This window comes from Vipera berus, assembly GCF_964194415.1.
Source record: "Vipera berus genome assembly, chromosome: 1".
Lineage (NCBI taxonomy): Eukaryota > Metazoa > Chordata > Lepidosauria > Squamata > Viperidae > Vipera > Vipera berus.
The window spans coordinates 79,611,663-79,638,461 of NC_138202.1; the positions used below are offsets into that span (position 1 = coordinate 79,611,663).

At 36.8% G+C, this 26,799-nt stretch overlaps 1 protein-coding gene across 8 annotated transcripts in view; it reads right to left on the reverse strand.

Moving 5' to 3' along the window:
* The window catches only part of EXT2 (exostosin glycosyltransferase 2), a 96,362-nt gene that overhangs the window by 30,184 nt on the left and 39,379 nt on the right, over nucleotides 1-26,799 (reverse strand). For all 8 annotated transcript variants that reach the window (XR_014024531.1, XR_014024532.1, XR_014024533.1 and 5 more), the window contains exons 8-9: nucleotides 15,423-15,554; nucleotides 4,584-4,773 (exon numbers count right to left, since the gene is read on the reverse strand). Coding sequence is in view for 1 of the 8 variants with exons in the window: in XM_081313047.1 (XP_081169173.1) it covers nucleotides 4,584-4,773; nucleotides 15,423-15,554 (322 nt within the window). In the remaining 7 variants the exon portion in view is untranslated. The remainder of the gene's footprint in view (nucleotides 1-4,583; nucleotides 4,774-15,422; nucleotides 15,555-26,799) is intronic.

Below are 26,799 nucleotides of genomic sequence, written 5' to 3' on the forward strand. Positions count from 1 at the left end.
AAAATATTCAACACAAGTCAACAAAAGGTGCATCCTATACTGGGCTCACACTGATTTATGGAACATGGAGACCTATCCCAAATAAGATTTTTTTTTCCTATATCATTTCACATTTTGATATGAAAATGTGAACACCATTCTAAGCAGAGACTGCAAGTAGCTTTATGTAAAGCTGGCAGGGGTCACCGTTTCCCATTATACGAACATATATGTGTAGAACATTCTAAGTTCCATCATGAAAGAAATACTGGCAAAGACAGCCATGGTAGGATATCCATGCTTGCTGCTAGGAAAATTATGATGCCGTGACTTACATAGAGTGCCCTTAATGTGCATATAATGTTCTACACACTTCTGATGTTGGCATCCAAACATAATACCGGAGACAGCTTCCTTAGGAAAACTGTATCCTTTTCCAAACCACACTAAAAACTATGTAAAGAAAGTTTACCTTGGAAGAATTTGGAGGGCTTTCTGGCTTGGTAACAAAAAAAAAAAGTAAAAAAGTACAGAGTGAAAAGGTTTGGAAATATCATTTCAGTTTCTTACCCCACCTACTTTTGTAGGTGGCCCCTACAAAACCGCTTTTAACATTTTTATAGCTCTGTCAGTGAGGTCTTAGACCAATTTTTAAAGTTTATTATTATTATTATTTATTTAAAACATTTCTCTAGCTGCCCAGCTGATGTCAAATTCTGGATAGCTCCCAAACAACAATTAAAACAGCATCAGTCACAATAGCATAGTACATACATCTATAAAAACCATTTATTATTTATTTATGAATTAATTTTTTTATGCTAGCCATCTTCCCTACAAGGTGACTCATAAATATGAAAAGAACCAGTTTGGTCTAGTGGCTAAGGCGCCAGGCTAGGGAGTAGGAGACTATGAGTCCTAGTCCTGCCTTAGCATGAAAGCTGGCGGGGTGTCTCTGGGCCAGTCATTCTCTCACAGCCCACCTCACAGGGTTGCTGTTGTGGGGAAAATAGGAGAAGGAAGATATGTTGGATATGTTCGCCACCTAGAGTTATTTGTAAAAACAATAATGAACAGATACAAATAAAGAATAGAATAGAATAGAATAGAATAGAATAGAATAGAATAGAATAGAATAGAATAGAATAGAATAGAATAGAATAGAATAGAATAGAATAGAATAGAATAGAATAGAATAGAATAGAATAGAATAAAGTGCCACCAAAGGTATACCTTAAACATCTTCCTTAAATCCTCTTATCCACCTCATTCTATCCCAGTGCTTGAGGGGAAAAGACAGATCTTAAGTGCTTTTTGGATGGCTAGGAGAGTAATAGCCTGCCAAACTTCAAGGGAAAGGGTATTCCACAAGGCAGGAGCTGCCACGGTAAAGGCCCCTTCCTAGATCCCATACAATTCCAATGAGAGTAACAGAGGTTACAAATCCACTGACTTATGATCATTTTTAACACTTATTATTGTTTTAGCATGCCCGTGATCATGCGATCAAAATGCGGAGGCTTGGTAACTGGCATGTATTTATGATGGTTGCAGTATCTGAGGTTATATGATCACCTTTTGTGAACCTCTGACAAACACAGTCAATGGAGAAGCCAGATTCAACTAAGAACATGTTATTAACCTAACAACTGAAGTGATTGACTTAACAACTGGGGCAAGAAAGGTCATAAAACAGGGCAAAACTCAACAACTGTCTTGCTTAGCAATGGAAAATTTGGGCTTAATTGTGGTCATAAGTTGAGGGCTACCTATACTGCCAACATTGGATCGTAAAATTATAAATTAGAAAGCAGGCACAGAGGCAATCAGTTTATCTCCTGCAATATCCTGCAAATTCACATACAAATACCTCATTGGAAAGAATTATATACCTTGGAAAGGCCTGACTGAATGAACAGTTGGGTCATTCTCTGGGATTTGGTACAATCAGTAGAGGCAAAGATAAACTTCTATCGGCTTTGGCTATTATGTAGAAAAGGCACAACTTACCATATTTATTTGTGTATTAATGGTAGTGTCAGAAGCTCTGCCTGGTACCAAAGCAGCTGCCTATTGCTCGTGTATCCAAGTAGCATATAACCTCTATTCTTTATTGGCTAGGTGAGACGATAGTACTTTTTCTGGACTCACTTAAGAATTTTGATGGCTACGTATCAAGATTCAGGTTAGAATCAGGTTTTTTGGAAAAGCTACTTACACTTTTCTGAAATTGCCTGAGTTCTGAGAAGCCCAAGATTATACGCCTTTTTACAAGGCTTGTATAAACAATATAACAATAAGCAGCATACAATAAAACCAAATTAGAAAAGAAAAAAGAAAAACAAGATAATCATCATCATCATCATCATCATCATCATCAGAATGGGGACGACAGAGAATGAGGTGGCTGGATGGAGTTACTGAAGCAGTAGACGTGAGCTTAAATGGACTCCAGAAGATGGTAGAGGACAGGAAGGCCTGGAGGAACGCTGTCCATAGGGTCGCGATGGGTCGGACACGACTTCGCAACTAACAACAACAACAATAATCAGAATAGAGCTGGAAGGGACCTTGGAGGCCTTCTAGTCCAGCCCTCTGCATGATGAACCTAAACTGTTCTCCGCCTATTCTAACGAACACTATCATTAGTTTTGTTTTTTTATCATTTTGCCTATAGTTTGCACATATATTTTTTTTTACTTTATATCTTGATTATAATTAAGCAGTAATAACAGAAAGTTCTGTTTTTAAAGATATGCGATCACAGTACAGCAACATTATAACAGTGTGGATAAACTAAGAGACGTTATCGCTACTAATACAATAGCCAAATGCAATTTATTGTAGGCCATAACGAGCAAAATTACCTTTGATACCTGCTTATAGATCCTATCTACAGTATGCACAGCAAAAAATATAACAACAGAACAAGAGAATCCAGATCGGATTTGTTCAAAGTCAGAAATATGTTCCTTGTATAGCAATAGCCAGGATATCTTGCTTTGATACTCAACCAGGTTAACAGTCCCAGCTTTACTATTACCAACTAAAAGAAAATAGCCATAAAGTGCAGATACTACCGTAGGGAAATAAACAAGACCTTATCATTGACAGCAGTGTGCATTACTAACTTCAAACTCATTCCTTGTCCTAATCCATCAGAAACTTCCTGGCTTTAATAGGCTATAAATGGTAGAGGCTTTGAAGTCCAAGGATTAAGAGCTACAAGAGACAGACCCAATGAAAGACTTAGTGAAGTCAACTTCTGCTGTCCTACCAAAAAGCTAGGGGGAATGAACTGTATGCATTTGAATTAAAACCAATTAAATTAAACCCTTCAACGGCAGACCAAAAGATTCCCACAAGCTATCCAAGTGTTAAAAATACACAGATGAAGGGGGTAGCCGGCGGTCACAGAAGAAAGTTATTAAAATATATACCTATAAGATAACCAAATCTCTGTAAGAAGCAAACCTATGACCTTCAAAGCCACTACTTTTCACAGTTAACACACACAGATTTTTCATCAGCAGCCAACTAATGGCTATTCTAAGAGTTAGTGTAATGGGCAACATTTTCAACATAGCAAATAGCAAAATCTTATTTCGAAACAACAATGTTGCAATTATTGTGGATACATTGCAAGTTCAGCCACTTAAATACAAACACACAGCAGTACAGAAGCCACTGTGAGAAACCACTAAAATGCTTCAGACTTCCCAACCTATGTTTTGTTTTACCATTTTCACCTATCAGTGATAGGGAAACAGACTAGTTGAGGAAACCTGAGCATTTATGTGTTATTTATTTAGTTATTTATTTTTAAAAAAAGATCTGTATAACCCACATGCAATATACGAAGAGGACATAAAGAAGAAATCAGCAATGTGGCAAATAACTGTTAAAATGGTAGGAATACAAAGAGCAAATCACCACAAAGCTATTCTAAAAGGCTTTAAAGACAAACTGCTAGAAGCTAGAGACATAAAAACATTTTAGCCTGGTGCCTAAAACAAATCAGTGTTGGCGTCTGGCAAATATTCATCAAGAAAACATTCCACCCCACTAAACAGCAAGTAAAAAAATGTGGTAAAACCCAGGAGGACAGCAGGTTCTGTTCCTCACCCCCACCCCAAAACACTTCTAAAAAGGTCAAAATTCTCAGTAAATAGGCAGGTCTTTATCTGTATGTAGAGCTATCCAGTGAACATGGCTGGGGAAAATTATTCCAGTAACAGAGATATATTCAGTAACTGTCTGATATAAATTCAATTCACAAGAAAACCTTCCAAGTCAATTAGCAAGTACATCTGAGACAGCAAGAATCATTTGTTCCTTAGCAGCTTTAAAAATAAGAACTCATGATACAAAGATCAGTTATTCCAAGTAGTGAACAAATACAGTTCCAATTCCCACCATAAAAATGAGGGCAGCCATTTTTTCTTGCTCCTAATACTCACACACCACTGTATAATCTACTTCCATTTACAGAAACATTCTCATTTTCAGTACAAACGTATACACTCTCTTCATTCAGAATTTGGCCCACTACCACTAGAATTAAAAGTGTTCTCCCAAACCTTTGAGCTATGTATCTGACTTACCTTCTGGTGGAACCTTATTCTGATTGTTCCAAACAACTAATAACTTGGAAAGACTTGGAACCTTGGAAACTTCAGTGATCACTCGAAAGAGACTTTCAACACGGTCGTATGTCAAGACAATAGCAGTGAAGCCTTGTGACTGGGGTGGGATCAAGGGGAGAAACAGTGGATTGCTTACACTGCTCCATTTCTGGAAAAGGAAACAGAGAGAACCCAAATAAAAGTCAAGAGTAATTTTAATAGGGAAAAAATTCAAAAGCACAAAGGAGATCATTTTAATGAGTACCTTAATTAATCCGAACAACAAACCAAACAAATCAAAGAAACATGTCTTTCAACAGCTATTGCTATGACAGGCAGACGACCCGGAGGCTTCAGCTGATGCAGAATGCGGCTGCACGGGTAGTGATGGGAGCACCCCAATACTCCCATATTACACCCCTCCTGCGTGAGCTGCATTGGTTACTGGTTGCCCTCCGGGTGAGATTTAAGGTGCTGGTACTTACCTTTAAAGCCCTACATGGCTTAGGCCCGGGATACTTGCAAGACCATCTGCTGCCGGGAACGAATTCCCATCGCCCAGTACGCTCACACAGAGAAGGCCTCCTCAGGGTACTGTCGGCTAGACAATGTCGGCTGGTGACCCCCAGGGGGAGGGCCTTCTCTGTGGGAGCGCCAGTCCTATGGAACCAGCTCCCCCCTGAGCTTCGGATGGCCCCAGATCTCCAGTCCTTTCGCCGCGGCCTCAAAACACTCCTTTTCTACCTGGCTGACCTGGACTGACAGGGATTTTAATTATGTTTACAATTTTTAACTCTAAATTTTTAATTTATTTTAATTTTTAATTTTAATTTATTGTACAAAGGTCTTTAATTTTAATTTTATCTTAATTTCTGTATTTATTGTATATTATTGTTGTTAGCCGCCCTGAGTCCTTCGGGAGATAGGGCGGGATATAAGCCCCATTAATAAATAAATAAATAAAATTAAACGTTACTTTTTATGTATTTTTAGTTCTTGAGCAAACCATTCAGTGTATTTAAATAAGCTGGAGAATGCTGAAAGATTAGTGGAAGACATACTAGAGCATTTTAAAGTTTAATTACTTTGGATGGCTTCTGTCCAACATCTCTCTTCTAAGATGGCTGTTATATTAATTATAGGCTAGGCCAATAAGCAGCCGAACGCCACAATTTTGGAAGAACATGAAATAATGACAGGCAGTCTCATAAACCTGGCAGAAAGTAGGCACGAATAAAAGGGAAAGACCTTCTTTGTCCTATATAGAAGAAAAAACATTAACTTAACTAAAATAGATTTGTTTCATGGTTCTAAACATTAACTACGTAAGCAGTAAAAGTACATAAGAAGATATGTACAACTTCACACTTATTTAGTATCCTTTGGCTTCATCAAGAATAACCTCTAAATACTTTAAAGTTTCATTTTTCAGTGCTGCCAATATAACTAACACAGGATACAGATGCCATTAGCACAATAACATGGAATTGCAGAAGAAAACATTTATGAACACCTTTTCCCTCTCTAGTTACTATACTGGCATGAAAGATGAAAGACAAAAGTAATAGCGTAAGTACAGAAAAAGCAGCTATATTAATGGGGGATCACTGAATCTGGACTCAATAAAAACACTAGGAAAATTGTGGCTGGCCAAAAAGGTTTTTCACTGTTTTAAAAGTCACAATTATCCAAAATACCATAAAATATATATCTAAAAGATCTGGGCAAATAAATTTCTTTGCTTAATATATGAGCTCTTCTTAAATTTCATTTCCATATTAAAACCCCCAAAGTATATGGGATTACACTCCAAAGTGCATGACAATGTCCATATGTGGAGAGGACAAAGAATACACACAAACTGTATTGTTAGAAAATTGCAGTAATTTGAATAGTATAGTGGTATCTGTCTTAAGACCAATGGAAAGATGGTATAATATACTTTTAAAATCTTCATATTTCCTCTGACTGCCTCCTTTTTTCCTTCTGTAATACTGTATATAAGGCTTGTTTTTTTAAAATGGAATAGCAATTATGCAATCCCTCTTTTTTTTAAAATTCAGTAGTCTGAAAAGGGACATGCAATGTATTTTGCTGAATATGAATAAAAATGTCAAGGAGAAGATGCCTCCCAGTAGATCTTTATTCCTGGTAACTGCATCTATGCTATTTTTCCCCCAGAAATAAAATAATTTGCTTTAGAAGATAAAATGACTAGATCCTCATTTTAAATGCTGATACGTGGTCCATATGATTGCAGCTGTGTGCAAAACTCCATGGCTTATCCTTGGAACAGGATGAACTAAGCATTCCAGGACTGAATTATCCATTTCCAAAAGTGTATCTTCCCAAACAGGAAGTGGTTTGTGATGTTCTGGACATATGATTAAAGATCAGGAAAAATATCTTAAAAGTAAGGCTTGTTTGATGGAGGAAGATCAGTCTATGAATTCCTTGATAATAGTTGGTGAATTCTTGGTGTATAATTTTAAATAGAATTTAGCCACTCATCAGCTTTATAGTAATCATTTCTTTTGCATAAACAAGCTTGAACTGCTGATATTTGAAGCCTCTTCAGACTCTACAATTTTCTATTCTTCTTTTCCTCATAAAATCAACTATTAATTAAAAATGCCAAGAGCAATTAAAAGAGAACAACAAAAGCTAATGCTACAGTAGAAACCTAGCTCCCAGATGCTCTGGATTATGAATTACATCATACCTGACCACTGGCCTTGATGGCTGCAGTTTATGAGAATCATAATCCAAAACATCTGGAGGGAACCAGTTGCCTACCTCAGGTTGCTATAATGCAAACAAAAAAAACACAACTTAACCCACATAATAGAACTCTCATCTAATACTTCACTGATAAAGAAATAATGCAGCCATGCTATCACCTCAAAAGCTTCCTTAAATAGACCCACTGTTTATTTGGCAGTAGAATGAACTCAAAATATACTGCCCCACCCAGGTTAACAGTTGCTTCGATTGGAATATTTTCATAAGGAAACACGAGGAAATAACAGGAGCCAATTTTTAAGGCAACTCTGCCAGCCTCGCAAAAAATGCAGCTGCTTTAACTGTTTGAAGAGAGGCACTTTATTTGCATGAATGCTCATTGGAAAAAAAATACATTTTGATAGGTTGTGGTATCATCTAGTCGTCACAAAATGTAAAAACTTTACAGAAATGGAAAAAAATATATACTAAAGAATACATTCAACTTTGTGACACCCAAGGGTGAACTCCTCAAAAATCGAGTTCCTTTATTCGAGAATAACATTTCAAAAGAGCATTTAGGCATGGCAGAAGCACCATTAAGAGCCAACCCCCTGCTGCCTGCCTGAAAAGTGTGTCTACAGTCTGGGACCTCTTGACCTCTCCTTCTGCAGGAAATTGAGCAAATTCAAACTTCCACGATTTACTTGGGTCTTTTAAACTTCTGTTGAAGAAAGGCAAACAGTGTAGGTGATTATCTCAACAGAAGCCTAATTAAATCACTATTATAGAAACAGGGCATGAAATTGATGGTGACATAAGGATAGTTCTTTGCAGAAATGGAAATGTGACAGCTACCATTTGTTTCGGGGATATCCAGTCCTTGAAGAGTCCCAATTGAATGTTCATCTAACTTTCCCACTAAAGCAAACGGTGTTCATGATGTAATCATCCATCACTTTCTCTGACAAAGTGCTGACATTCAGCTATGGTTAAGGCAATCCTATCCCATTCCCCCTTTGCCACCATCAGCTGGCTGATATTCATTACATGAGCCACAGTAACTGAAGACCGATAGACCTCTTATTGTGAATCAGTTTTGTGCATGAGCCATAACGAGTTGCAAGTGTCAACCCTGCAAAAATGATCTCACATTCCTGGCTGTTTGATAGTATCTCCTTTCTGCCAACAGCAAAAGAAGCCAAAGCTCTAGAATTAGAATGTGAGGCTGAGAAATCTGTCTACTTTCTGGTGCGATTAAAAGAAAAAGATACAGCTCCACAAGAAACAACTTACTTGCAGTTTCATACATTTGCCATTTACCAACAATTTAGTTTCTTTGTTTAAGACCTGTTGTAAAATTATTTTTTCTCTTTTAAGTGCAGGCAAAATGAATCTATTTAAACACCAATAAAAGTATTAGTCCTATTTCCTTTCTCAAAAATAAAAGATTGGAGCTGATTCAAGGGAAAGAGAAAAGCATATCAGCAAGAAAAAAGAAAACAAGAATCGTGTAGGACTATAATGTGGCGTATAATAAGCTAATTTCTTCTGAAAATATCAATGTAATCTTTCTGATATAAACAGCTTAACCACAATAGTTGAAGTATGTACGTTTAGCACAATGATGAATAATGACACTAATGTGGAAATAGCCTGACACCTAAGAAAAATATCACTGGTAAAATAAACTCTTATACAAGTAAAAAGACCCATAAGAGATTATTACTGGCCATATTCTTCTTAAAAGTCATTTTCACTATCAACGTTAAGTCCTTGGGTTTCAATGGCAATTGGGACTGGAACCTGCATCACTAAGTGATGTGACGGTAAAGCATGATGTCCATCCTGGCAAACCCAGTTGCATCGTAACCCCAGAACCACACAGGTTGTTAGGTGGAAAGAGGCAGGAGTCCCAGGAAAGGAGAGGTTGTTGTGGCAGGCACTACAGAATGCGGGTGCGTGCATGCTATGGAGTGTGGGAATTGATTTTGCTTGTGGGCAGCCAGCAGGGAAGGTCACAAATAATGATCATGTAAGTGTGAGCTGGTTGCCAAGCACCCGAGTCACAATCACATGAATATGGGGTGCTGGAACAACTGGTCCTAAGTACCACACATTCAGCATCATTGTTATTTTGAACAATAACTGAATGAGTGGTCATAATTCAGAGACTGCCCGTACTACATGTATTTCATGTATCAAAGCAGCCAGTCACATGTCAGGTGTGAAGGCACTGCAAGTCCCAAATTTTGAGCCAAAATTCTTGAAAGATGGGAATTTTTGAAGTTGCAATCCTAGCACATCTGAAGAACATTGGGTTAGGGAAAGTTGATGTCAAAGGAATGCAAAATTTGGACCAGCTAGCAGAGATGAAGGCGGGGGGGGGGGGAATGAATGTATCAGAAAATGAAGAAAGGTTCAGGTACATGAGGAGAAATAGGAGGCACGGGAAAATTAAAAAGAAATGAAAGGTTTAAAGACAGCTCATTTGTTGTAGTGTTTAAAGTACCAGAATAGAAACTGCATGACTGTGAGTTTTAGTCCCACATTAGGCTTCAAGCCATCTGGCTGATATTGGGTAAGTCACTCTGTCATCCTAGGAAAAAGATAATGGCAAACTCCTTCCAAAAATCTTGTCAAAAAAATTGCAGAGATTAGTCCAGGCAGTTGCCAGGAGTCAACACTGACTTCAAGGAACATTCAGTACACATTTAACAAAGGTTAAAAATAGGAACAGTGGAACAAAGTCAGAAGTCTTATTTCGATTTGCGCTTGCCTGCTCATGCAGTTACAGCCAATTTTTATGCTGCATATTGCAAAATAGTTTCTGACAATCCACTAGACATTTCACTAGCAATCTACAGAGTCTACATGTGATTAGTGTTGTTGTTTTTTTAAAAAAGACAAAAATAGCATACTAGAATTAAGTGGCCAATAAGTAAATTTTAATTTATACATGATGATTACATATGCTGTTCTTTCATTGGATACTTCAAGTAAGCATTTATCATGTTTCCTATCCACAACTGATCAGAAAGAAAACACTGACAAGATTAACTTGCTCCAATTCTTCTGTTTGCTAATAAACACATCTAAACTTTACCATTTTAGAAAACTTAAAAATTGATTCAATTGTCATATATTCTAATAAGCTCTAAAACATAACCTATCACTAACTTGAGTCTAGCAAGTATTATACACTGATATGTAAATTTTAAAAGATCTAAAAATTTGTGTACCCGGAAAAACTTCTGAAAAAATAATGCAACCGCATCCCAACTGCACAAGAATCACATTTCTCACTTAGGCAAGTTACAATAGCGCTGAATGAATAGTGGGTTGGTTGATTTTTTTTCATTTAACCATGTCCAATTCTCAGAGTGCCAGGACAGGTTTCTGCAGCTTTCTTGCAAGGTTTTTCAGAAGTGGTTTGACATTGCCTCATTGCTGGGGCTGAGAGAAAACGGCTGGCACAGGGTCACCCAGCTGGCCTTGTGCCTGAGGCAATACTAGAACTCATAGTCTTCCTATTTATAGTTTGATGCCTTAACCACTATATCAAATTGGTTCTCAAGTAATGTAAGTACAGCCCTCTTAAATTTTTCATTTCTATATTTAGCTGTCAAAAATAGATTTTACTAGGTTGTGATGAGACAGACATTTTTAATTCACATTTTTATCTTAACTGCTACAGTCATGGCCGAAATTGTTGGCACCCCAGAAATTTTTCCAGAAAATCAAGTATTTCTCACAGAAAGGTATTGCAGGAACACATGTTTTGCTATACACAGGTTTATTCCCTTTGTGTGTATTGGAACACAACAAAAAAAGGGAGGAGAAAAAGCAAATTGGACATAATGTCAAACAAAACTCCAAAAATGGGCTGGACAAAATTATTGGCACCCTTTCAAAATTGTGGATAACTAAGATTGTTTCAAACATGTGATGCTCCTTTAAACCCACCTGGGGCAGGTAAAAGGTGTGGGCAATATAAAAATCACACCTGAAAGCAGATAAAAAGGAGAGAAGTTCACTTAGTCTTTGCATTGTGTGTCTGTGTGTGCCACACTAAGCATGGACAACAGAAAGAGGAGAAGAGAACTGTCTGAGGACTTGAGAACCAAAATTGTGGACAAATATCAACAATCTCAAGGTTACAAGTCCATCTCCAGAGATCTAGATTTGCCTTTGTCCACAGTGCGCAACATTATCAAGAAGTTTGCAACCCATGGCACTGTAGCGAATCTCCCTGGTCGTGAAGAAAAAAATTGATGAAAGGTTGCAACGCAGGATAGTCCGGATGGTGGATAAGCAGCCCCAAACAAGTTCCAAAGGAATGCAAGCTGTCCTGCAGGCTCAGGGAGCATCAGTGTCAGCGCGAACTATCCGTCGACATTTAAATGAAATGAAACGCTATGGCAGGAGACCCAGGAGGACCCCACTGCTGACACAGAGACATAAAAAAGCAAGATTACAGTTTGGCAAAATGTACTTGAGTAAGCCAAAATCCTTCTGGGAAAACGTCTTGTGGACAGATGAGACCAAGATAGAGCTTTTTGGTAAAGCACATCATTCTACTGTTTACCGAAAATGAAATGAGGCCTACAAAGAAAAGAACACAGTACCTACAGTGGTGGAGGTTCAATGATGTTTTGGGGTTGTTTTGCTGCCTCTGGCACTGGGTGCCTTGAATGTGTGCAAGGCATCATGAAATCTGAGGATTACCAAAGGATTTTGGGTCGCACTGTAGAGCCCAGTGTCAGAAAGCTGGATTTGCATCCGAGATCTTGGGTCTTCCAGCAGGACAATGACCCCAAACATACATCACAAAGCACCCAGAAATGGATGGCAAGAAAGCGCTGGAGAGTTCTGAAGTGGCCAGCAATGAGTCCAGATCTGAATCCCATTGAACACCTGTGGAGAGATCTTAAAATTGCTGTTGGGAAAAGGCGCCCTTCCAATAAGAGAGACCTGGAGCAGTTTGCAAAGGAAGAGTGGTCCAAAATTCCGGGTGAGAGGTGTAAGAAGCTTATTGATGGTTATAGGAAGCGACTGATTTCAGTTATTTTTTCCAAAGGGTGTGCAACCAAATATTAAATTAAGGGTGCCAATAATTTTGTCCAGCCCATTTTTGGCATTTTGTTTGACATTATGTCCAATTTGCTTTTTCCCCTCCCTTTTTTGTTGTGTTCCAATACACACAAAGGGAATAAACCTGTGTATAGCAAAACATGTGTTCCTGCAATACTTTTCTGTGAGAAATACTTGATTTTCTGGAAAAATTTCTGGGGTGCCAACAATTTCGGCTATGACTGTATTAGTCTCAAAAGGGCTTACCTAAATTCAATGTAATAGTACTTCAAAAATCAAACAGATGAACACTGAATTACAGGTCTGATCTACCAATATGAAAAGAGTAATTATACAACCTGCTTAAGTGGGAAAGTTGTAAGAATAACTGAATACTTCAAATGTTTGAGCTGATTTACTGAAATAAAATGCTTTCTTAATAAACTTAACACAACAACAACAACAACAACAGACACACACAGAAGCTCCCTTATGGCTGGAAAAGAGTTCAAGCAGTTTTGCAAGCAAAAACTATTTCATAAGAAAAAAAGTCAGTATATTAAAGATGTTACATTTGTCCTTAAATATGATTGCAAGCAACAGAAAGTGCAGTGACTGATATAGTGAAACACAGAAGGGGGGGGGAAACAAATGGACAAGTCCTCTGGCTACAGCAGAATACAGAAGTTGAATACAGGACCACCCAAAAATTAATTTACCTTTATTTTTATTCATTCATTCCATCATTTATAATCTGATTCTCTTTCTTAAGAAGTATTTACCTGTGAACTCTGTCTCACCAAGAAGGCTCATAAACACAGACCAGTCTAACTCCAGTAACAAAACCATGTTAATCTGTACTTCCATCATTCTCTGCTATACTCCAATACTTGACACAATTCAATTTTATACAATTTAGTATTTTTATTTAGCAGGGATTCATTTTTCTGTCTTCCAGCAGTTTGCTTTATGACAGCAATCTACAAATGTAAGTCTATCAAAAGCAGTGAATCTCCAGGTGATTATTAAACGGTGGCGCATAGACTAAAATGTATGCTACCCATTAAAACTCAAAATTATCCATAACATTGAGTTACATATTCTGTATATTAGCTCATAATAGAAAATTTCCTAAGAATGAAATAAACTAACAAGCGTAGGTATTCATTTGATTTTAACAGACAATAATCCCTCAGCATTGTTTAATTATTGACTATGCTGTTTCAACATGTAGAAGTATATAATCCATCCCATATGAGTATTTTTATATCACTTTCACCAGCATTGTTTTAGAATTCTTTTGCCAATGTTGAAAAGAAACAATGCTTTACAATCTCAGTCTGACCAACTACAACTACTTAAAAGATGTCTCAATTTTTAACAACTTGATGACCTATATGTTTAGGAAGATCTAGGATCCTCTTATCAAGGCAGGTTTATCTCGTGAATGAAGGCAAATATATGTGCCCAAGGATAATGCTGCAGGATCCAATCTGAGTCGGTCACCAGGACTGAAAGTTTATGCTTCCAAGTTTTCGGGCTGGTGCTAGACCAGGGGTAGGCAATCTCGGCTCTTTTATGACTCGTGGACTTCAACTCCCAGAATTCCTGACTCAGGAATTCTGGGAGTTGAAGTCCACGACTCATAAAAGAGCCGAGGTTGCCTACCCCTGTGCTAGACCCTTTCCTCAAGGAACTTCTCTCTCTCCAGAACGTTAAACTTCTCAGTTATCAGGGACCAAGTTCTTCTCTCTCTCTCCAGACATTCCAAGCCCAAAGATTTGAAAGAATAAATGTTTGCTCTTGGTGACCAACTCAGATTGGATCCTGCAAGTTCGTGTTTAAAAAGTTCTGATTTTTAACGGCAATAATATTCATTCTAAATTTGTGTAAAATTAGTTGAACTGTGCAATTATTTTCAGAAATATAACCGATCTTTAGCTTTTCTCATCATTTTCCTCTAATCTACCAGGATTCTGATTATGAGCTAAAACACATATAAATAATATTGTTTCTCTTGTTCTAGATAAATTACAGTTAAATAAAAACTGGTTACTTTATGTATCTGAGGAATGACAAATGATTACATTGTCTTGATTTAATAAATTCTATACTCACTTTCTCTCTTTCTTTCTCTCTCTATATTGAGAGACAGTCATAATTCTACCATTTTAATACTAGACACAACCCTAACTATCAAAGGATAAATAGAATGAAACATTATTTAAAATATATGCTGTTTCATGATCTCATTACCTCACTGCAATTCTTTCTCATTCTACCTTAGCTGCTCAGTATATTAAAGGATTTTTCAGATGAAAGCTTAGAAGAACAGTTTTTGAAGAGAAAAAAATGGTATCTAGAATCCAGATAATGTCTGATAAGTTAGCTAGTTCAAACTTCATACTGAAAATGTGACATTGTATTTACTTTTGTAGACCAACAAGGGAACAGCAGTAGAATTATCAATGGTTGAGAAATTCAAATGGACTTGAATTATCAGATCAACAGACTATAAAAATAGATTACATAAATGCAGCTTTGCCAATCCCATTCTCAACATTACTTTTTTAAAATGCTTGAATTCAAAAAGATTTCCTGACCTCCATTTTAGAAGCCCATCTCCAAATACATTGTTCAGATTTTTTAGAGTACTATAGTTTGCTTGTTTGAAAACCTATTTTTAAAAGTGGAATGTTGATTTCCTGCAGATGACAATACATACTGTACAGTAGGCATGTATTTCTAGGCAAACCGAGTTTGCTTTCAGGAATCTAATCTTCTGACATGCCTCTATACAATAACAACCACCACAACAAAAACACAATTAAAGTTTTAAGTCAGGGAAAGAGGAACATAGCAAGATATAATACACTAACCTTTAGGAAACTAAAGCTCAATTCAAGATTAATTCATATTTTTATGCTGAACATCATAATATAAAAAACAAAATACTTATTCTAGAAGTGTCTGTAATAAAGAAGTTCAGCATATTAAATTTAATAAATAAATAATCTCACTTACAATTTCAGGTGGATCATTCCATTCTTCATACGATGTGGCAGCATATGGATAGATCCGGTCATTGATAATCTTAAGAGTTGCCATAGCAATAGCTTTCATTGATTGAAAGTAAGCTTCCCAGAACCACCTTGCCTGCAAAGAATAATTAATATTATGTCACATTGGTTGTTTCCTAGATAGCAAATTTTAAACATCTGTATATGGCTGTCATGCATATAACCTATTAATATTTCCATGTTTCAAGCTACTGCTACTGTTATTAAGAAGCTGAATCTGTTTGAAATCAAACTAGATTTGGTCACAATAGCTTTGCCACATTAAAGATAAATTAGTTAGTTTATTTCAACATGACTATACTGCCCTCATAACTCAAGAGGCAATAACAACTTATAATCAACTTATTAACACTTTATAGAGGCAACCAAGTCTCCTGGGTATTTCAAAAGTGCGTTAGAATAAATTCAGAAATATAAGTTGTAGGTATAGCATCTTTTTATTTTAGGTGTAAACTATGAAGCATCATAACCAGATTATTTATTGATCCACAATTGCTAAGGTTTGAGAAATACCACAGATTAATCTCTTCCATCTTATAAGAGGGTTGACTTATCCTTCATCTCTTCTTTTATGTATACAGATAGTCCTCATTTACTGACTGCAATTGGGACTCCCAACTCATTGCTAAGTGACATGATCATAACATAAAATGTGCCCAACTTACACCACTTTGTCAGTTCCAGTTATGGTCATTAAGCAAATCCCCCATGGTGATTAAGCATGTCATCATATGTCTACAACTTGTAACTGGGTTCCCAATTGACTTTGTTTCTGGAAGCCATCTATGAGATCACAAATGTTGGACACTGCAACTATCATAAATTTGTGCCAGTTACCAAGTGCAAGAATTGTGACCACATAACTGTGGGGATATTGTGACACCCGCAACTTTGAGGGACAGTTGTATGCCTCCTTTTCAGCACTGCTGCAACTTTGAATGGTCACTGAAAAAGTGCTTGATACAATAAATAATTTTATTATAGAACTCTCAGAAGCATGTTATAATGCTTACAGATTACAATTTGGGGAGGGAAATAAAATCTCTGGATGCCTTCTTTAATTCAACTATGAGGGTATCTAGAGGTATCTAAACTTCCTCTTATATAGCTAGGATCAATTTGTTTTAAGATATCCATGGATATGGACAAACTGTATGGAATGGACAACTGTCATCTGGACCTGCCCCAATCTGGTTTATAACTTCTAGTCACACTTTCTGTAAAACAGGGGATTTCCTTGTTTAATGGAAGTGATTCTTAAAATAGTGAAACTATTTAATGGCATCTCTTGGGACCCTATTTAATCCAAAGTTTTTCCATAGCTACTTAAAAGCACTGGAGGAGCTGGGCGCTATTTGTATACTAATGACACCAAGATCTATTTCTCTATGTCATCTTATGCTGTGACTTCACTGAATGCCTGTTTGCAGTCAGTAATGGACTGGAGGTGAGTTATACAACTAAAAAAAATCCAGACAAGAAAACAGTGTTCATTGTGAGAAAGTATAATTCTAGAGAAATGATAAATTAAGTCTGTTCTGTATAAATTCACTCTCTCCCAGGGAAAGCAGATAGACAGTTCTGGGCTGCTTTGAATCTTTTTGTGTTTTTCAAATTAATGTAAGAGGCACAGCATGTTTAGTTTGGCTGATACTAATGGAACAATCTCTTAAGCTCCAAATGGTCTCCCCAAGTAGTTTTGTGGAGTTGTTGAACAGTTTTGGGAATAGGATGGCAGCCTAAATACTAGATGTCAGCCACTGCTTTCATATTCTAATAAACCATGATCTGTTAATGAATATTTGGCCCACTGAAGTTTGATATTTCACCTGATGTTGACATAACCAATGAACTATATGTTAATATTGGACACTGATAAGATATTCTAAGAGGCTATACAAACCTGTAGGCTGTTAGAGCAAAAAGCTTCTTACTGAAAGAAGCATCAGCAGAAACCTGTCTACTTAATGTGACATTTATTGAGACAAATTGTTACATTATTTAGCTATATGCAAACTCTATTACAAGTATTTCTTTTCAGAATGAAGAGCATCAGGTTATACCAGAGTACATCTCCAAAATACGTGAAGTCTTCATATTGCACCAATGACATATGTTCAAGTTAGCATGCATAAATCAACAAATACTAAGTTGCATAAAATAGCAAAATTAATAGGAACATATTAAACACATGGAAGCTATGTTTAGTGTGGAAAAATTTTTAATTTTCATTTAATCACAACTTCTAACTGGAAAGAAAATAAAATGTTAAGAGAAAAGAAGATGACGGCCTTGTGAAAAGGCAGTAAAAGTTAACTGTCTAACCTAAAATGTCAGGCGCCATGGTGCTGTAACATTTTACCCCATTGCGAGAGTCAAGTGTTCCCAGAGTGACACACTTCACAGTTTATGAGGCCTTGAAGTATTGCTATTTTCATGTTGACAGACATTAATTTTGAAAGCTTTGCTTCTGAAAATAAGTTACAGGGAACTCATATACTTTATTACCTTCAGGTCAGTTAGTTCTAACAGAATTACACTTCATCCAAATTTTTTATTAGTTTTGCCTTTAGTTTAAGTTTCAGGTCTTGCAAAGAATGTGCTGGATTTAAACTTTGCTTCATATTTTTTTTTAGACATGGTATTATCAGCTTCCCTTCTGCCATTAACTAGTATCCAGTGTTTAAACAACGTAAAGCTCAATGCTATAAAATAGATTCACAAACCTGAATTAAGTGTGCTGAGCATAAGTCTTCCAGATTAACATTTCTGGATGAGTTTTTAGTTTGTCTATGCAGGTTATAGGAATCAATTAAACAGTTAAACTGACTATTGTATACCAGATACACAATGAAACATAAAGTTCTCTGTTATTGCCTGTAAACATAAATACAAAGAGTCCAACACTTACTTCTACAAAGATGTTTCTAAAAGGAAAAAATCATTCTCAGCTTAGAAACCAACCAATATACTACTTCTATAAAGAATTTAACACAACTACACTTCTCAACCTATCTCTACTCAAGCCACCGTTGTTAGACCATTTGCTTTTAAAATTTAATACTAGGCTAAATAAATGGAAAATATACTACATTGTATATATTGGGGCTCAATTCCAAGTCTTTTTATTTGAAGATCTTTATTTTTAAAAAACCCTTGTTTTCTTTCCCAAGAGATATGTCTGGACATATCACAATGCCTCCTAGGAATTTGGGAAGAAATAGCAGTCCCCTAAATAAATTATTTTTTCACATGGTTCTAATGGCCAGCTGTTGCTCATCTCATTTTCATGTGGAAAACGCTGAACAACAACTGGGCATTAAAACTATTCTTAAGGCCCTTCCATTTTAAGTATATTAAATAACACTGTTGCCAACATTTAGCAGGTTTAAATACTACATTTACTCTAATGCAGAATTCATTATTGCAATGTATTTTATCTAGATCTGATCTTAAAATTAATTGGATGTAGAAAACAAAATCTATTATTTCTTTTTCAGTTTCAAATTTACAAGGGTCACAAAGTTCAAAATTGTACGACCTTTCTAATATTTGTCATGGGGGACCACTTTCTATGGCTTCTCCATGGATTGCTGAAAAACAACTGGCTCACTGATATGACTCCCAGTGGTGACATTAAGAAAGAAAAATAAAATGCATTATTACATTAATGTCACTAAAATCAACGAACTCTGTTTTCTACTTTTTATTCAAATGGATAACAGTAAGTAGGCAGTATATAATATTGACCAGTTCTATTTGTTTATGCATACAGCAGTATTAAGCCTGATACATATATTTATGTAAGAACATGCAGACATTTGCAAATTTAAGATGTAAAAGAATAAGCATTTAACCTGAAAAATAGATATATGGATATATCTTCTGAGGGATTTCTTGGTGATAATACAATCTTCTCCTTGCCCCATGCTTGTACTTTCTTAGTCATATAAACTCTATATGCCACAGAAGTAAAAAAAAATATTGAGGAGTTTGTGAGAAATTAATCTCATTTGATGTTTAATTCCTTAATGCCCATTTGTCTCAAACAGCCAAGGCAAAAAGAGTTGACAAAGTCCAAGACAGTTGCTGCATTTTCATTTCTCTCATTCTAAACAAAGGTATTGCCAAGTTTCACTCTTCAATCCTGGACTTTATTTGGATACTCAAACTGGAGGTTGATAAGTGTAAAATACAGTAGTACCTGTTAACAAAAAACTATTCTGGGCTTGTAAGGAATTGCCAGCTCAGGCAGAATACCAAGTATTATACTGACCCCTACACAAAAACATATCAGAAATTATTGGCCACCAGAATTATTGATTAGTCACTGATCTGCCATTGTTAGTTCTACAAAACTAGCTTCTAGATGCATTTAGAATAACAAAAAGAAAATAATGATATAAATCCATTTTTCTTTCTTTCTGCTTGCACTGTTTGTTTAGGGTTATATATTAAGATTTTGATTTTGTTCCTTCAAGTCCCAAGTCTGAAGACCTGGCTGTTTCCCTAGGCATTTGGGCCAGGAGGTTAAACAAGCTCTATTGCTGATATCGCTTTTTATCATTGAGATGTACTGATTTACCTCAACCGTTGTGAGCTTTTAGTGGTAGCTGTGTTTTTAATCCTTGCATGCCCCCCAGAATCATTGTCATGTGATGGGTGGCCTTTACGAATCACTGAAATAAAGAAATGAGTCAGTCTTGACTCTTAGCAGCCACATACACAGACCTTATTCAGAGTACTTATATTGGAACTACAGGTAGTCCTTGCTTATTGACCTCTTGTTTGGTGGCCATTCAAACTTACAATAACATAGAAAATAGAAACTTATGACCTGTCCTCAAAGTTTCAGTCATTTCAACATCTCCATGGTCATAAAGCAAGGATAAAGTATTTTCAGGCCTTCAGAACCAACAAACCAACTAAATAAACAAATGCCCTGACTTTTAGAAGATTTGAAAGATCTCACAAACCTTGGGGTAACAATACATACAGAGAGACAAACACACACATCCTCAATTTATCAATGTGGTGTGCAAGATGCATGGTTTGCTGACTCTTCTCATAGATAATGGTTATATCATATTCTATTTGCCTGCCAAACTGGTTATTCAAACACAGGAAACTGACAGATGAAGCATTCCAAATTCTGTGGTAGCTAGGAAAGAGACAAAACAATCTAACCTTCTTGCCTTATCCGTATATGCACTTCCCTGAGAACAACAGTGTTCAAGAACAACTGGACAGAACAATGTGGACAACATCATTCAGAAATAAGGGAGCCAATAAATAACCCAATCCCCTAAAATTCTCGAACTTATTTTGACTAAAGGTTCTACCAACCCCAAATTATGTTATGTTATCTTACAAAGCCAAATAAATCCACACAGAATATTCAATTCTCCAAAATTACTGCAAATATAATTATGGATGAGGAGGTAATAATCCGTATTGTCCACAACCGAGCAGTCTGTTACAATATGATTGTCGAGTGAATAAAGAGGTGAAAAGGATTCAGCTACATTTTTTGACAGGTGATGGACAGCTCCTGAAATAGAAAGCAATAGGTTTCCAGTCTCGAGGGTATCACTTTCAAATATATCAATGTTCTAAGGGTGGATCAGTTTTCCCTGCTATAGCCATCCTGCTGAGAGGTGAAGTCCCAAGAAAAATATAGGAATCCGGCAGCAAGGCTTTGAGGTGGCAGGAACCAAGGGAGGTTCAAAGACAAGGCTGGTCAGTGGGTAGCACCCCCAAGCACCAGGGAGGTTAGAGGTTAGTAAAGCAGGAGCCACTGTCCAATAAAACAGTGTTTAGAAAACCTACTTGGCAGATAAATTGAGGATCTGCTTACATCTTTCCCAGCTTTCTTAGTTGCATACTGATGCTTCCCACTGTGATTTGGGTACAATGTCCCTAGCATCTACCTTAGTTACAAGCTGCCTGACTCTAGACTCAGGCAGTTTAAATGTGGCTGGAAACTTTTAATCAGTTTCCAACATCATAAATAAATAAATAAGCACCCACTGTCACAAAATTGATTTATCACAACCAACTTTCTAAAACTAACAAAATAGAAGTTTTCCCATGGGGAGAGAGACAAAGCAAATTCACCAGCTCTAACACATGCAGCCCCCATATCCTTCTTACGTCTGACAATCTCTTACGCTGGTGACTGTTTGAGCTGTTCTGTATTCTATTCTTCAATGGCCTATAAAATAGTTCCATCATCTATTCTCATCTATTATGAGAAAAAGAACAAAATTTATATTTATATATCATCTGTAAAAATTGATTTATAACCCATATTCAGAGTGTTAATCATGGTAGTACAGGAATATTTCACATCCTCAGTGATGCTCTTTCATATTTCATGAAATAGGATTAGGTCCAATTTCTGCTAATTCTAGATTTCAAATCTGAAGGTCTCCAAATCTCTCTCAGAGGGAAACCATGTTAATTTGATTCACAGAAACCACAGGAAGATTAATACTTAATTTTCTCTCATTCAGGCTAAACCTATAAGGCACTTTTAACACTGCTTTTTAATAGTTCGTTATTATCTGCACTACTCTTTTTTATAGATTTATGTATGTATGTATGTATGTATGTATGTATGTATGTATGTATGTACATTCATTCATTCATTCACATTTCTGAACCACTCATTTCCCTCAGAGGGGGACTTTGGGCAGTGTAGAATAAAATATTAAAATATAAAAACAGCATATAAAAGTAAAAAAATAATTTAGAACGTGGCAAGGGTGATTGAACCCTATTAAAAATAGTTAAAAGGGCAAAGGAAGGGTTCTCAGGGCACCAACCAACCCCACGGCTGGTTACATGGATCCCCACATAAGGCCAGCCCCATCCAAGAGCAAAGATGATAAAACTCCTGGATACAGAGGGGCTGACCCACTTCAGATGACCTGGGGTCAGCTGATATCTTTGTTCCCCAATCAGGCCACAGCCTCCAGGCACCATGAAACAGCATCAAGCATCAGTAACCTCACCCAGGATAGAGTTATATAACTGGATATCATCAGCATACTACTGATACTTCATTCTATGGTGATGGATGATCTCACCCAGAGGTTTCATGTAGATGTTTTAAAAAGAGCAGAGAGAACCCTGAGCTCTGTGGAGCTTATCTTTAACCACTTATCTTTAGCCTTCTCTGTAGACACTTATCCTTGTCCATGTAATAGTTTGATATCAGAATTGGACAAAGAATTGCAGATGGCACCTGAACAACACAAAGCAGAATGCTCTATCTCCTTTCTAGAAGACAGTTATTTAATAGACCTTTTAAAAAGCCATCCAAATTAATGCCTAAGATTCTACAACTCCACTTAATCTACTTAGTAAGTAGGCAGCTATCAGAATTATCTTCCAATACCCTCGTTCTTGCTGCCTGATCTAAGGAATTTTTTACAATGGAAAAAAATGGCTTCTACTTCATATATTTGATAAAGTAGGGAAAAAAGTGTCAAGGTTTGACATTAATGAAGAAAGAATTCTAGAAAGGCAGCCTAGAAAGGATTAATGTGAAGCTAGACGTTCAAGTCACACAGACTAAACTACTACAAATGGCAATGGGTAAAAGAGCTTTTCAATGTGATACGGATTCTAAAAACCCCCCAGACAGAAACAGGTTTTTCTCAGGAGAAAAGATGGATGATTAAAAATCAAAGATATTAATTAAAAATCATTTAAAGACCTAGAATTTGCTCATAATGATTTTTTTCAATCGTATTTTAGAATCATGGATCAAATACACTGTAGTTTGACTAGAGGTAAATCCTGTTATTACATACTAAACAAAAAGGCTAGTATGCAGCCCCCTTAAACAGTTTTCCCTTCAGTCTGATTTGCTCACAATCTACCTAGTATAATTTTTTTCCCTTGAGTTAAAAACAAGAGATTTCTCATGCCTGCGCACATTGCCTGGAGCCAGTAATAGCTTATATAGCTGTCAGCAAACTGATAAGAGCCAAAATTACCCCACAGAGTCCTCTTTAAAGAAAAGCCAAAAGCAGCACATTAAATTAAAAGGGGGAAGGGTCACAGAAACCAGTCACTCACGCTGTTAATGTGGCATTAAAAACAAATACATATATTATTTACTCCAGCAAATGTCTGATTTGACCTGGAGATTGAAGCCCACTTGGAGGTTAGAGTTGAAGCATTTGGAAAAGTAAAAAATCTCCTTTTTGTCTGTTTTTTTTTTTCTGAATAAAAAGGTTAGAAAAGCACTAACTTCACTCTCCTTTTTGGTATTAAAATGAGAGTGGCATGACAACAATAATAACAGCAATGATGGAGGAGAACGGGGAAGATGGAATTGTTTTCCCATTAAAGCCCAGAGCTTGTTTTTCTCATTGCACAGTAATATGGGAAGTTAGCTACCAGAAAATAAGATTCAACTGCCACTACATAAAATCCATCCAAGACAAAAAAAAAAATCAAATAAATGTTATTTCAATGGCATAGAATGGTATCAAAATAGTTCTTCACATTGTAGGAAAAAGCCATGTTAGTCTCTGTTGGCGAATCAGGATCCGGTAGTACCTTTTCCACCTAAATAATTTTATTAAAAAGCACAATCTTTTGCGAGTTACAGCTCACTTCATTAGGTGCTTGATGAAACAACAGTATGTTTTACATCATCTGCTTGAGCCTGTATGAACAGGCGAGAAAATCCTTCTGTATTCCACACCACTGAGTCCTTATCCCAGCTTAGCAAATGAAAACCAATATCAGCAACGTAGATGGAAAATAAACACATTTTCATTTATTTCAATTTAAATCTAATATTCGTCTCTATTTCCAGATTAAATATCAGCTCAAAACCTATCAAAAACAGTAGAGGTAGCCATATTTCAGTACTGCAGAATACATTATGCCCATAAATTGGCTAGTGATGAGAATCTAGAGTAGTAGATGCAGGTAAGAAAAAGATACAGCCAAAAAGCACTCCTGATTCTGTCTTCAAATCTAATTTTATACTGAGGGAGCCTTTGTTTCTGTTATTAGGCATTTGGGAACCAGAAACCATTGCCAAACTACTACAAATTGCCCAGAGGTCTGGCGGTATTACCTGAACTAGCTTCTGCCCATCCTGATCTACAGACACACTGCCCCCAAAATGCTTTTGGCTCCCCAATAAATTACTGCAATTCAAAATAATAAAATCAAATACGTCTAGAGACTATGAGCCTAACATCCCTCTTTATGCTCCTTGAATCTTTGAGACTTCAATCACTGCATAGTATATATCTCTAGGAGCCTGTTGTCAGCTCCTTCTTTCTGCAGCTTTTCTTTAATACGTATTTTCATGAGTGGTAACTCTTCATTTATTTATTTATTTTTTTATTTTATTAATATTTCTATACCGCCCTTCTCCCGAAGGACTCAGGGCGGTGAACAGGGCAAGAATAAAAAGACAGAATTACAAAAGTTAAAAAATAATTAAATAAATGCCCACTAAAAAACAGTTAATACATAATAAAAAAAACCCAATAAAATACAGTAAAAACCCCACCAATCCCCCATCAGGCCAGGCCGGCTTGTTCGAACAAGTATGTTTTTAGATCGCGGCGAAAGGAGCGAAGATCGGGCGCCATCCGGAGCTCAACCGGTAACTGATTCCATAGTACCGGGGCGCCCACAGAGAAGGATCTCCCCCTGGGGGCCACCAATCGACATTCTCTGACCGGTGGCACCCTGAGGAGGCCCTCTCTGTGGGAACGCACAGGGCGGAGGGAAGTTGATGCCGGCAGCAGGTGTTCCCTAAGGTACTCCGGACCCCTGCCATGTAGGGCTTTGAACACCATTACTAGTACCTTGAATCTCACCCGGAAGACAACTGGTAACCAATGCAGCTCACGGAGCATGTTATCTCTTTCTTTCTTTCTGTGTACAGAAGTTCTCAGACTCTATTCTCTACTCACTGTTGATGAATGGATTCTTCACGTCTCACGATTCCCTGAACCACCCACACAGAAACTACACTAGCTTTCTTTCAGTGCCGCTGCTTTGGTTTTCCTATTGTGTTTTTCCCCCCAACAGTTTACTTCTGTTGCTTCTCTCTTTGAAATGGTAAAACAATACATTTCTCTTCTCTTCTTTTGGCAAAGCTTTTAAATCATTTCCTACTGTCTCTTACTTTGTGGCATTCTTTTTTTTCCATCTTATGTTCTGCTGTCACATTTTGGTAGCCTTTAAATTCCTTCTCAAAATGCACCTATTTCAAGAAAACATCAGCTAAAACTCATAGTTCCTATTCTCTGATGGTAATTCAGTCTATATACCAAAGCCTACACTTGGAACAGACCTTTGTTTTGTCATACTGGGTTCAGACAACCTGGTGCTCAGGCACACTACTGTGCATCCTCACAACTTGCTGGTGCCACTAGAGTCTTCAGCCATCCAACTTTTTTAAAAAAATATATGAATGAAAGAAATATCATAGGAAGCTGACATGCCTCAAACTAAAGCCATAGCCTCCAACACTATAATTATTTGCAAGAATTTATTTAGGCCCCACTGGGCTACAGAGAACCAGTTTTTGGGGACCAGCATGCCTGCTATATAATTCATTTTGTGAGCAGAAGTGTCCCATAGCAAAAATGTTCTGATTATATCCAGTTCATGCTCTCAAAATCCCAAATCTGCTCGTCTAAAAAAGTTATCCACCTGTCTTACGTCTATAAAACACAACACATGCCAATAATACTACATATAAATAAAAATGGACAACTATGGACAGTTCTTAAACCACAGAACATCTGTATTTATTCTTTCTAGATTAAATGCAAGAATAAATATGTAAAAACGATCCATCAGCAGGATATATCTCAAAAAACAAAGTGGGACCAAATTTGATATGGGAGGAAAAAATAGGCAAAAGCAGGACTACATGTTTTCCTACCTAGTTTTCCTAAGTTGCTGTTTTAAGAAGAAAAGAATATTAGAACAGAAAAAAAAATGAAAATTAAATTAAGATTTTATTTTGTGTTCTTGCATACCTGCTGTCTTGATCTTTTATTTTTACAAAGGTCAAACAATGATTGTGGGATAATCATCACCACTAAGCATAGCTTTATAAGACTACTGCAGGCACAAGCGAGAGTTTAGTTTTCAGGCTCCATGGGGCAAGTTGGAGAAGAATGCTTACTAAGAGCCTTTTGTAGAAATCAGACAGGCTATAGAGCTTCTTAACAGACATGGGGTGGTCTTGAAATATCCATGTGTTCAACCAGTGTGCTTTAACTTTCTTAAATTCAGTTGGCTCTTGCCTCTTCCAAGCAACAAGT